Raw genomic sequence first — 12100 nt, 5'->3', positions numbered from 1 at the left:
TTTTTAAAGTGTTTACAACTATGGTTTGTTTGATTTAATAGTTAAAAAGAAAACTTAATACAATACGACTGTATTAATAGAAGTATTATGTATATAGCTTAAAACCTATCCACATTCACAATCCTCATTCGCCTCGTCAGACTTTCACTGCTTTGGTGGTGGTCGGTAGACGCCCACAACGACGGCATGGTCACGCTCGTAAGGCTCCAGCGTGAGCTGCTCCTGTGGTTTCAGTTTGTCCGCCTGCATCTTCTTCACCTCAGCAGCAAAGACCGCTTCAGGTTGCGCTGTAGAATCAATGCACGACGCCTTGATAGAGATGACGAAGTGACCGCCATTCTTAAGGAAATGCTGGGCATTCAGTGCGACAATACGTCCCTGATCTGGCTGGGCAACATCAGCGAAAATGGTGTCCACCATGCCGACTAGCATGCGATACTTGTGTGGATGACGTGCGTCCTCAATGATGGGGATTATGTTGGTGCGCTTCTTTGCCACATTTATCAGATCACGGCCGGAACGATGTGAGAACTCCACGGCGTAAACGAGACCCTCGGGTCCGACAACGTCCGAGACGTGGGACACGGTTGTGCCAGAGGCGCCACCCAAATAAAGAACCTTGGAGCCGGGAGGCATGTGAATCTTCTCAACACCGCCAAGAATAGCAGCGGCCAACTTGGAACGGAAGGGATTCCACACACGGTACTCAATCTTCTCGCCACCAGTCTACAAAGAAAAAACGATAAAATCGAATTGTAGTTGACCACATACAGAAGTGTTGATTGTAGCTGGATCGATAGCTGCCTCAGTTGTGCATTAATTCTAAGCGTCACGTGGACACCGTCGGCAACTGTTTAGCATGCACCTGAAGTGCACACAGTCGCAACAGACGCCACGCACACTCATGACCACATTTTGTCATGTTCTGTACCCCTGCACAACATCATCATAAGCAGTGATGCCATCTATAAATAAACTGTAAACGTACCTCAACGGAAATTCGCTTCTCGCCGTAGACCTCGGAGCCGGGTACAAAGTTGCGGGTGACCAGAGCATCCTCCTTGCCACGGGCAATGAACACGCCCTCGTGACGATGTGGCTCAATGGTGACTGTTTTGCCGCCCTTGAAGCCTCCAGCACCACCTCCACGTCCGCCACCACCACGACCGCCTCCACGGCCACCACCTCCACGACCTCCAGCACCACGTCCGCCACCGCGGCCACCACCTCCACGACCACCGCCAAAGCCGCGATCACCACCACCTCCGCGTCCACCGCCTCCTCCACGGCTACCAAATCCGCCGCCGCCTCCACGGCCACCGCCGCCACCGCGTCCTCCAGCTCCACCGCGGAAGCCACCACCACCGCCTCCTCCTCTACCTCCGCCGCCGCCACCACCACGAGGACTGAAACCTGTTGAAAAAAAATCAACGTATTAAAATAACTGCTTCTCTTTCGTTCTTAGGTTAAGGTTGTGTTGTTTTGTTTTGAATCTAAGAATGCTCATTTATCGTTACAAAAGTTTGATATTTGTTGTTTATGATCAACTTACCAGGTTTGCCCATTTTAAATATCTGTACTTTTGTGTTTTAATACAAGTGTCTCCACCAATTCAAAAACGCACGCGGTATATCAAAAACGCTGCACGCATAAAAAGAAACCACGTGTGTAGCGTGACCGCAAGTTGATTTTTGAAAAATACAGTAAAATACCAAATCCGTACAGTTTGATGTTGAGTTCCCAGGGATGCACATTGTCGATGACCAGGAACGACTTAAAATTTTTAAAAATGTGCAATCTGAGGTAGATTTTCATGCCATTTTTCTAAGCATTTTGCTTTAAATTGCTTGAAATGCTAAACAGAATATTTATTAATAAGCATTTATCAGATTTTGAATATATTCATAATATACCTAAGAATTCCAGCTGATGAAATATGATTTAACATTCTCATAACAGCTAGACTTTTGCGTTAACATGACTCTATTATGCGTAAATTACTCAGTTAGGTAATTTACGGTATATCATATACGGTCACATTGAAACTCTGCGCAAATATGGCCGTCGCCTGAAAATTATGTGAGAAAAGATAAGCGCCGTGTTTGCCATTTGTGTTTAAACCTACAAAACATATACAAGCGTGCACGCAAAACGTATACAAATGTAAGCAAATTAGTTTAGTGCCTGTTTCTATCGTTTTTATTAGCTTAACATACATTAATTGCCTGTTTCGGTTCGTGTTCGGTTTCGATTTATTTGTCGCTGACAAGGCAAAAAAACGGGAAGAAAATATGCATACATACAAATGTCTATGTAGTATGTGCGTGCCTGAGTGTGTGTGTGTGTCACTTTGATTTTTAAAAGAGCACAACAAATATCTATGAGAAGCCGGTATACGTGCTGTCCACTTTGTGAATAATATAAATGAAGTCGAAAATTCAGCCTGGAACATTGCATTTAATTGGCCTTCATGGTCAAACGTGTCGCGGCATGGGCTGAAAAACCAAAGAAAAATGGAAATTATGGCAAAAAAAATCGTTACGTTGATGCCACGGGTGACGCTACGTTTTGCGGCAGCCGCGACGCGCACGTAAGCACCGCTTACGATACACAGCTGTTTGTCGTTCTCGTCTCTCGTTCTTACGTTGGCCGTAATGCGTGATATTTTGCCACCACACACGAATAGTTGTGGGCTGGTAACGTTACGTTACGTTCTTTTCCGTACAGTACGTTAAGCTGCCTTGCGCGCGTGTTTTTCATTCCGTTTCGTTTGTTTTTTATGTTACGTTGGGACTGTTTTTATCTCTCATTGTTGATATTGTTGTTCCTTCTTGTTATTGTACGCCATTTCTAATGCCTCTCTTTCTCTCATGTTTTTATAATCAATTGTAATATATTTGCAGCTTTTTGTGTATGTGTATTAAGAAAAAGAAAATAATATATATAAATATATATTGTTTATGATATATAATGAGATAGTGTTTGAGCGCGCGAGTTAAACGAATAGCGAATTAAACGTGCGTGAAAGAGAGCGCGATACGAGTCGTGTGATGGCGTCGCGCAGACGCCCCGATTTGAATCCAAAACTGCACATGGACAGACAGCCAACAGCTGCACGCATAACAGGTACCTAACAGGTATATCGATCTCATCGATAATTATGACGCCAATATGATGGCGTCATCGATCGTGATATGTGCGTGATATGATCGATATCGATATACACGCAAAACAAATCGCTCTTCAAAGAATTTTGGGGGAAACACATTTATTAATTAAAGTCTGCAAAAAGACAGTGAAAAAGATTCGAAGAATTCTTTAATTCTCAGTGAAAAAGATTCGAAGAATTCTCTAATTCTTAGTTGATTAGGCATTAGGAAATTTTTTGAAGACAAATCCGAAAGGATTTAGCTATTCATTATCTAAATTGAATTGGACTTTCCATTCGCAAGTTGTGGGAGATTTTTGGATGCCAATGAAACATCTCTAATCTGTATAAATACGTTTTGAACTTGCAGATCCATCTTTACCTGCTGGAAAGCGTCGCGAAATCGACAACGTTATGAAGAAGGCACGTGCCAACACCACCAACGATTACTGGGACAAGAAACTCATCGAAGCCGAGGAGAAAGATCCAAATCGTTGGCGCCACACCGGCTACAAGAAAATGTACATTCAAGGCGAGAGCAGCTCTGGAGAAAGTGAACGCGATACAGCCCAACCTGGTGGCTATTCGCGTTATCCAGGCGTGCCACCGAACTCCGCGCCACCGCCATCCTCGTCGTCCACGCGCTACGGACGCTCGCGATCACCGCACTCACGGAGTCGGTCACGTTTGCGCAAATCGCCGCCGCTTTCGCCGCCGCCGCCATCGCATTCACGTCGCCGCTCACCGCCACCGCAGTTCATGGATCGCCGGCCGGTAATGTCGCCACCATCGCCACATCACAACAACGGACCGCCTCCAATGCGTGGCCGTCCACGTTCGCCTCCCATGCCGCCGCGCAGCATGCCCCGATCCCCGAACAATCATCACAGTGGCAACAGCGACATGCTCCGACGACCGGGCAACGGTCATGGCCGTCCGCGATCGCCGCCGGAACCGGCAACCGGCTCATCCTCATCTCAGATGCGCCGTAAACCGACAAACGCGTCGCGTTCACCGCTTGGCCGGCGCCGTTCGCCGCCGCTGCCGCCTCCATCGTCGTCGTCGGGAATGGAGAAACGTGGAATGGGCCCAGCGCACATTCTGCCACGGTCCAAGCGCCCACCGTCACCGCCCCCAAGGGTAAGTAGACAAATGACTATATTTAATATGGAATCGTTATTAATTGCAACACTTATTTAGCATTCAATGCGGTCACGCTCGAACAGCTCCATGAGCAGCAGCTCGGATGATTCCTGTTCACTGTGTTCGCCCAGTCATCGTCACAGATCTCGGTAAGTTTTCAAATATCTATCTCGTCATACAGAGTGAATAGAAAAGACAAATGTTATGTTGGTATAATATGGTTGTAATTAAATCATTTATAAGCGGGTTTTATGGTTGCCAACTGTAAAGTTTCTAGTTCAGCTTTTTAATTACTTACGTATTTGGAATATGTTTTATATACTCGGAATATATTTGCAACGAAGATTGATAATTGCAAAATGTATTTTGTATTGAAATAATTTAAATTTTCTGTTTATTAACCTTATTCAACGAATATCTACAATTTCTAATGCTCTTTCTCTTCACACAGTTCTCGTGGTCCGCGTTCGCCGCCGCCCAAGCCGCGTGGCCATTATCGTGGTGCCGGGGCGCCACCACCGTTACCACCGCCAGAGTCGCATGGCCGATTGCACGGTCGCCCGACAACTCCGCCGCCGGTGCGCGGAGGTGGCGGTGGCATCGATAAATATCGCGAGGCCAAAATGCGTCATATAAGTCACGAGCGCGGCACATCGTCGGATGTGCATATGAAAGTCGGTCGCGCGTCGCGTCATTCACCGCCGCCAGAGGATCCGCGACTAAAGCATCGGCCGCCAGAGCCACCAGAGCCAGCTGCACCTGCCGCAGCAGCAGTACCGCAGGCCAAAAAGAAAAAGAAGGAGAAAGAGGTGAGTTAATACGCGCAAATCTCTAATGAATTGAATGCTAATTTCTTGATTTATTTCCATTAGCTGCGCACACGTGTCAAAATCGAAGGTGAAAAACGGAAAAAGCAAACAAGTGCGACGGTTGCAACAAGCGCTAGCGCCAGTGGCAATAATGCCAACTCGTCATCGGATTCGGATGATTCGGGCGGTTCCGATAGCGATGATGCGAGCCCAGCATTGCCATCATTTTCGGCGACCACGCGTCTAACGCTATCCGAGCGATTCGGCAAAATGGCTCAATGGAGCATCGATCGCAGCAATATGGAGAATATGCGCATCACCAAAGACTCGGCGGGTGGTGCGCTCAAAGTGATGATCGAAGAGGGTATGGAATCGCCGCCGCGTCGTTATTCGTACTCGCCGGCACCGGCTGGTCACTTTCCCGAGGAGTTGGCCACCACAGCACCGTCGGGTATGCTGTCGTGGGATGATGTGCGCGTTCGTTACGAGTACTACAAGAGTCGCGGTTATTTGAGGGACTTGGATCTGAAGGTGAGTGTGATGATGCTGACTATGAAATGTGCCAAATAATCCTAATATTCGTTTCTTTCTTGCTTGGCAGGATTACATCAAATGGGAGGAATGGTGGTATAAATATCAGGAGTGGTTAAAACAGGAACGCTATTACGAGTACTGGGATCGTAGCCAACAGCTGCGACGTCGGCGCAAGAAGCTGCCAGTTACTCAGCGTTTAAATTAAATGATTGCACATTATCTCTCTTAAGTCCATACGCTTTCAACCCCTCATAAAATTTCCCTCCTGATCCTTCCCATTCATCCTGTCTTTTCTTCCGTTTGTGTTTTTTGATCATTTCCAGACTTCATCTTAATTTCTTTTTGTACATTTAGAATGTATAAAAACGCATTTTGTATTTAATAACTAATTTATATATATGTTATGTATATGTGCATCAATCATTGACAAATGTGGAGATGTACTTGATCACTATATATATATAATAATATATAAAGCTTGTTATATATTTCAAAATATAACGCAGAACATTGTATGTCTGTTATTTGGTCTGTGTATGTTATTTTTTCCAGGCATTCAAGAGACATTTGTAAACACATTAAATACCGTACATACAAATCAATAAATTAGAAATAAATATAAATTTGACTCTTGATTTTATTATTGTGCAAGAAAAATGGAACATCGAATCTGTCTAAAAAATCAGTTCCGTTTTCATTTTGAGCGAGCGATTCTAGTTCGATAACAAGTTCAAATGAAGTTTTGATGAACTGTTAACAGCGGCAGCTTTCAACCGGTTGATGTCTTTGCTAAGCTTATTAAGAAAGGCGTCCAGGCTAAGCTTAGTGGAGCAAGCTTTTCAGTAACATTTGGGAGCTGAGGTTGATTTCAAGGTCGTCATTTGCATAATTTGCATAAATAAATAAACGACTACACTGCTTTTGACTTGGGTTTATGCGTGTAGTGGGAATATGTCGTGGATGTCAATGTCGTGACACGTCACCGGAAAATATGCATGGTGCGTTTGCCTGACGGCATATAAATTGAAAAATTCACATATAAAAATATGTAATTATTTGGCATGTTTTCAATTTGTTCAAACCTAAGGCGCAAGTATGCGCCGCGAGACGAAATGGAGCATGTTGCGAGGGGAGGTGGCATCTTATCCAGAAATGGGTGGTACTACTTATTAGGGGTTGCGCATACATACGTCAGGGGGATATGGGGATATGTAGCATCTTGAAAGGAATGAGATTTCCGTTATACAAATTAACTGTTGTCGAGGGTAAACAGGTAACTGATAATTAGATTAAATGTTTGATGTTGCTGTCGATGCTGTAGGTGGGGAAATGTCGCTTGAGCAAAAAATGTGTCCACATTCATTAGATGTATGCACATTTGTGCTTTTCATAATTTGTTAATGAGAATTATTGATGAAAATACCAATCAGTAATCAGTGTATTAATGCTCAAGATGGTCGTGATGCTGTCTTAAATGGTATGATACTTAACGGCATTATCTTTAAGTGCAGTTACATTATGCCGTCACATTTAACTTGCTACTCTATAATTGCCTTTGGCACTTGCTGTCTAACCTCAATCTGGATCCCCATCATTATCAACAGCAGCAGCAGCAGCAACACCAAGGGCCATGTCCTAGTACAATTAAGCCGTGCCTATGTCTAACTAAACAGCAACAGCAACAGCAACAAAAGTGTTAAGAAGACTTTAAGCTCACGCTGAGTTCACCTCCCCCCCCTCCTGTCGTCAACCCAGCCCAATCATCCAATGCTGCGCACAAAAGAAGCTGGAAAAACTTGAGGAAAAGTCACGTCTAATTACACACATCTTAGAGCAGCATTTGACCTGGTTCCTCCTGGAGAGGGAGCAGAAGGCTTGGCATAGGGTTGCTTATATTTTCGCCAAATTGGTTTTAAAAGCCACAATGACGAAGAAGAAGCAGGCGATAGAAGACGGGGGCGTGAGAACGTGAGCAATTATTGCGGTTAAGTAGCAAAGCGAGTGTCAAACCAAGTTTTACAGAACACACGCACACACACATACAGAATGTAAGCTTTGTATAATCCACATAAAATACTAAATATGACAAATAAGTGTCAAGGAATAAACAAAGCGACAAAAGTTGGAACAGTGTAAGTGCGCGTGTCGCCCTCTAGCGGCCAGCATCAAGCTGTGCGAATGTGTGAAGAGGTAAAAAATTAAAATAATTGAATTGCAGTGCGGTGCAGCGCAGCGCAGTGCAAAAATCAAGCGAAGCACAAAAAGTGCCGACAACGGATCCAAAAGACGACGAGTGGCGATTGTAAGTACAGTTAACGCCTGCGGCCGATAGTCATCATTAAGCAGCTCCATTTGTGCCGACCAATCACGCACAAAGAGACACACACAGCAGTTGAGAGAGAGGTGTGTAACCAAGGTTGCGGAGGGGGACAGGGAGACGGTTGTGTTGCTGCAAGGACTTGTGAATTAACAATTCCTTTCAATTAACTGTGCAACCAACAAAAAGGCGTGCAACGGCAAAAAAAAAGTTCAAAGAAATCAGCGAGTCCAACGATATTCTCTTCAATAAAAATCAGACAACTGCAACCAGGGCTGCAAGCGATTTCTTAACAAATCGATCAATCACATTTTTGAGAGTATTTTATTTAGTATTTCCATTTCGTTTTCTTACCTAGTATACTGAAATGTGCGGAGTCAAGCTTATCGCATTGGCTCAACAATTTATCGATTGCAGCCCTGGTCACAGCAGTGTTGCAGATGGCACAAAGTAAGAGTAATGAAAGCGTTGCATACGAACGGGCGCAGCAGCCAAACTACATAAATAAACGCAGAAAGATAACGGGCATATACTGCTGCAATGGGTATTCGGTTTGTGGCTTCGGCATTTGGCAGCGTGATGTACTACTATATAGTCGCATAGTCGGAGAGTTGTCGTGGAAAGAGGGGCTCTAAAATCAGCAGCGACTGTAACAAGTTTCGTGTTTCTCTTTACAGTTCTTTGCTTTTTGTATTTCGTTACAGTCAATCAGTTTTGCATGAGCGATTTCTTTACTCGTTTGCGCCAACTGTACAATTTACTTATTGGGGGCCCTACTCGCAAAGGGTGAAAAGGGGATTGAAGCAGGGGGATGGAGCAGGGTTGCGGGTCGCTGGGCTTAGTCGCTGCAGTTCGAAACGAAGTTAAAGCGAGTTGCCTGCCGCTGTTGTTGCTACTAACTACATATTGGGTTTACTTGGATCTTGTTTGCGCAAAAAAGTTTCTGTGTCACAGTTTGCGCAAACAACATTCAACCTTTTCGACTACTTTCACATTAGTTTGCAACTAGTTTGCAACTACTATTAACCAAAACATATGTATGCCTCACTTTAGTGGGATCAATTAATGATTTGTTCGACTTGTTTTTTTTTTTGCTTTGCAAAGAAGTACAATTTGAATAGAACACATTGTCATCATGTGCAATAAATTAGTTTCTAATTTGTCAGTTACATTTGTTATTTCTAATAATAATATTCGATTTTATATAAATGTATTTTTTGGGTACTACCAACTCGAACTTAAGTTGGCTGTGACTAAGGATTATCTTTATTTTACTTTAAATTTATAAATTCTCATTCATTCTCATTCTCATTGATAATTTCAAATACTACAAACTAACAAAAATAAAATAATACTACGTATTTGGAATATTATATTAATGATTTGTTGGATTTGTTTTCTTACTTTGCAGAAATGTATATAATATATTATAATATACTGGCAATATATATAATATATATATTGCCAGTATATTGATTATAAGAGTTCTTTATCTATCATTGAGAATGTATAATTTGTTAAATTGAATTAACATTTATTGTAGACCCTTTTAAATACTTTTGCTTTCTAAAAACCGCTTATAAAGTATTTCGAAGTCTGGTATAAAGAAAGGAAAAGCTTACGGCTTAGGAATCCAATTAACTTTGATTCTTCACTTAAGTTCTGCTATGGAGAATTAGAAAGAATTGTATAGAATTAGTTAGCACGCTGCTGTCACGCTCTCAGGTTTTGATTTCTCCTATTTTGGGTAACTAAAAAATACAGTTTCAATGCGATATGAATCCAAATCAAATTTCCATATCCATTCAATTCAATAGCTTTAAGCTTGAAATGGTTTAAATTTGTTTGCTTCTTTAGTGAAAACTGTCGATAGAACGAGTATTTGTATTGTTGGCAACTCAAAGCAGTTTCGTTTTGCAGGATTAGCCACAATTTGTGCCAATTTCCAGCTTTGCCTTGTCCCCTCGTCTGGCACTCCTTCGCTCGATAGCTTCTCCAAATATCCACTCTCTGTAATTAAAACCTCAAACAATCAAACTGATTCCGATCAGATATCCTCCCCCCCTCCCCCTTCTCCCACCGAACACTTCTCCCCTAATTTCATCCCCCCCACAAAACACAGGTCGGTAAAAAGAAGAAAAACTTTAGGCACACACGTAGAGATTTTCACACGCACTTTGTACAAGAATTTTGTTACGGGGATTCGCTTGTATCCAAACTGAGCTCCATTGTGGGGATAAGGATGGGGACTGCATGTCTTTGATTTTCATTCGTCGACCATCGACGTGATATTTGCTTAATTTTCGCCCAGGGGCTTCGGTGCGATTCAATTCGATTCGATTCGATACGTTTCGTTTGGCTTGGTATGGTTTCGTTTGGTTTGCACGAATAATTATTTGCCCATTTGGGATAAAGTTTTCCTGCAGTTCAGTTCAGGTAATTTTCGCAGTGAGATTAGAGCTGGCAATGTGTACGGGGCTGCACTCTGGACTGGTGGACGAAAACAATTAGAATCAAAATCAAACGAAGCAAACCGGATACAACAGTCACCCACACACATACGCACACACTCGTGTGTGTGGGATCCAGACAGACGCACAGACAATTGGAAACGGATATCAGGTAGTTGATTCGCATGGAAATCACTCGGAATTCATGTTACACTTTTCCTACAATTCTCCCCCAACTGGCATCGCATTTAAGCAAAAATGTCTTGTTCGTTTCACGGTGAGTTTTTACTGTAGCAGTGCTTAAACTGTTGGTCAGCCGGTCAATCGGCAACCAGTTCTCAAGTGGCCAAAAATGTGAATGCCCATCTTCATCACCTTGTCTATGCCCTTCTCTTTCATTTACATACTTATATCTATCAAAGTTTATTTCAGCGCAAGATGAAGCACCGTTTTTGTCAGCCACTGTTGTTGTTGGCTTCGCTATGCTTTGTTTGTTTACACTTCATTCTCATGTTTCGTTCATTGTGTTGTTGTTGTTGTTGACATTGGTCTATAAATAGCTGCGATAAGCACACGTGCGATCGTTCTCATTGGTCGGCGCTTGCTTGTCGACTAAAAGTGTGTTTTGTTCGCTTGGGTATCAACGGTCCTGTGGCGCAATGGATAACGCGTCTGACTACGGATCAGAAGATTCCAGGTTCGACTCCTGGCAGGATCGAAGTTTTTTTTTGCTTTTTTTTAATATTATTTGTTAAATTAATAGAGTATTTAACTTTTTATTGCTAAAAGCATTGCTATGTCTTAAATATTATATGCATTTTTAAAAACATATGTTTATGAACTACGAAAAAGTAATCAAAAGTCTATCCACACAGAAAATACTTTAAGTGTTAGTTTCCGTAAATTTTTACAGGTCGGAAATTGGTTGAACTCGCATATGAATTGGTGTATATTTCCATATTTACACAGATGTATATTTCCATATTTACACAGTCGTCGGCTCAAATTTGTATTCAACAAACTTTGCTCTTTTATTGTACTTGTTTTATTAATACTTCATATTATGAACTTACCTGTAGATAAACGTGTAAGCACCGTTGTCTTGGATTTTATGTGCCACAGAAAATGTTAATGCTCGCTTTCTGCTCGCATTCATTCACATCTAAAGTTAAGCAAGCGTTTTTCGTTTATTCTAAAATTGCTTTTATTTTATTTCGTGTTTTTAGCTCGCAATATTTTATGTTGCCACACATAAAGCATAAGCAAATCTCTCGCATAAAGCAAAACTCATCTGCTGCACACATACAAAAATGTTGGCTGAATATAATTTCATTACACTTTCGCCCCTCGTTTCTCCTCCCCATCTATCCATTCATCCATCCATCCATCCACCCATCCATCCAAGCAAGCAAGGAAGCAAGCAAGCGACATACGACCCCGCAGCAGAAACTGTCAACACGGCGCATTCCCATTTCCCCAACTGTTAACATTGCCTCGAGCCATGCGAGATAACGGTTTACTTTCTTAATCTTTGTACATAATTTTTGCAACCTCATGTTACGTAATGTCTGTTTCCAAAGTTTGGGGGAGCTTGTCGCAGTCAACGTGTTCTTCTACTCTAAACACGTGGGCTGCTTTAATTCGTTATGTGGTTTGGCACATTTTCATTTAATAGCGTTTTTAAGTTTGCGTTTAGTTG

The 12100-nt window shown here is 42.5% G+C and overlaps 2 protein-coding genes and 1 non-coding gene across 4 annotated transcripts; 2 read left to right on the top strand and 1 right to left on the bottom strand.

Moving 5' to 3' along the window:
- Positions 1–1699, bottom strand: LOC117570756 (rRNA 2'-O-methyltransferase fibrillarin). Its single transcript, XM_034252579.2, has 3 exons — positions 1553–1699; positions 989–1413; positions 1–726 (listed from the first exon to the last, which is right to left on the bottom strand). The coding sequence occupies exons 1-3, from the start codon at positions 1563–1565 to the stop codon at positions 145–147; spliced, it is 1020 nt and encodes a 339-aa protein (XP_034108470.1). The 5' UTR covers positions 1566–1699; the 3' UTR covers positions 1–144.
- Positions 1700–2043: 344 nt separating this feature from the next.
- On the top strand, positions 2044–6225 carry LOC117569662 (basic salivary proline-rich protein 2). 2 transcript variants are annotated; one of them, XM_034250908.2, is made up of 7 exons: positions 2047–2163; positions 2904–3126; positions 3519–4288; positions 4349–4440; positions 4743–5100; positions 5164–5631; positions 5702–6225. In XM_034250908.2, the coding sequence occupies exons 2-7, from the start codon at positions 3051–3053 to the stop codon at positions 5837–5839; spliced, it is 1902 nt and encodes a 633-aa protein (XP_034106799.1). In that variant the 5' UTR covers positions 2047–2163; positions 2904–3050; the 3' UTR covers positions 5840–6225. The 2 variants fall into 2 exon arrangements, with proteins under 2 accessions (XP_034106800.1, XP_034106799.1); XM_034250909.2 differs by lacking the exon at positions 2904–3126 and having other exon boundaries at positions 2044–2163.
- A 4821-nt stretch (positions 6226–11046) lies between these two features.
- Trnar-acg (transfer RNA arginine (anticodon ACG)) lies at positions 11047–11119 on the top strand. The gene has a single exon. It is a non-coding gene; the product is annotated as a tRNA-Arg (tRNA).
- Positions 11120–12100: the final 981 nt, after the last annotated feature.

Source organism: Drosophila albomicans, chromosome 3 (genome assembly GCF_009650485.2).
Source record: "Drosophila albomicans strain 15112-1751.03 chromosome 3, ASM965048v2, whole genome shotgun sequence".
Lineage (NCBI taxonomy): Eukaryota > Metazoa > Arthropoda > Insecta > Diptera > Drosophilidae > Drosophila > Drosophila albomicans.
This window is presented reverse-complemented; position numbering and strand designations above follow the sequence as displayed.

What these genes read in the sequence shown, in the direction of transcription:
- LOC117570756 (XM_034252579.2), bottom strand. An exon ending in AGAAGCGAATTTCCGTTGAG is followed by an intron (nt 727 to 988) that starts GTACGTTTACAG and finishes TTTTCTTTGTAG; the next exon opens with ACTGGTGGCGAGAAGATTGA.
- LOC117569662 (XM_034250908.2), top strand. Translation starts at nt 3,051, where the DNA reads ATGGCGTCGCGCAGACGCCCCGATTTGAATCCAAAACTGCACATGGAC. An exon ending in AACAGCTGCACGCATAACAG is followed by an intron (nt 3,127 to 3,518) that starts GTACCTAACAGG and finishes TTGAACTTGCAG; the next exon opens with ATCCATCTTTACCTGCTGGA. An exon ending in AGAAAAAGAAGGAGAAAGAG is followed by an intron (nt 5,101 to 5,163) that starts GTGAGTTAATAC and finishes TATTTCCATTAG; the next exon opens with CTGCGCACACGTGTCAAAAT.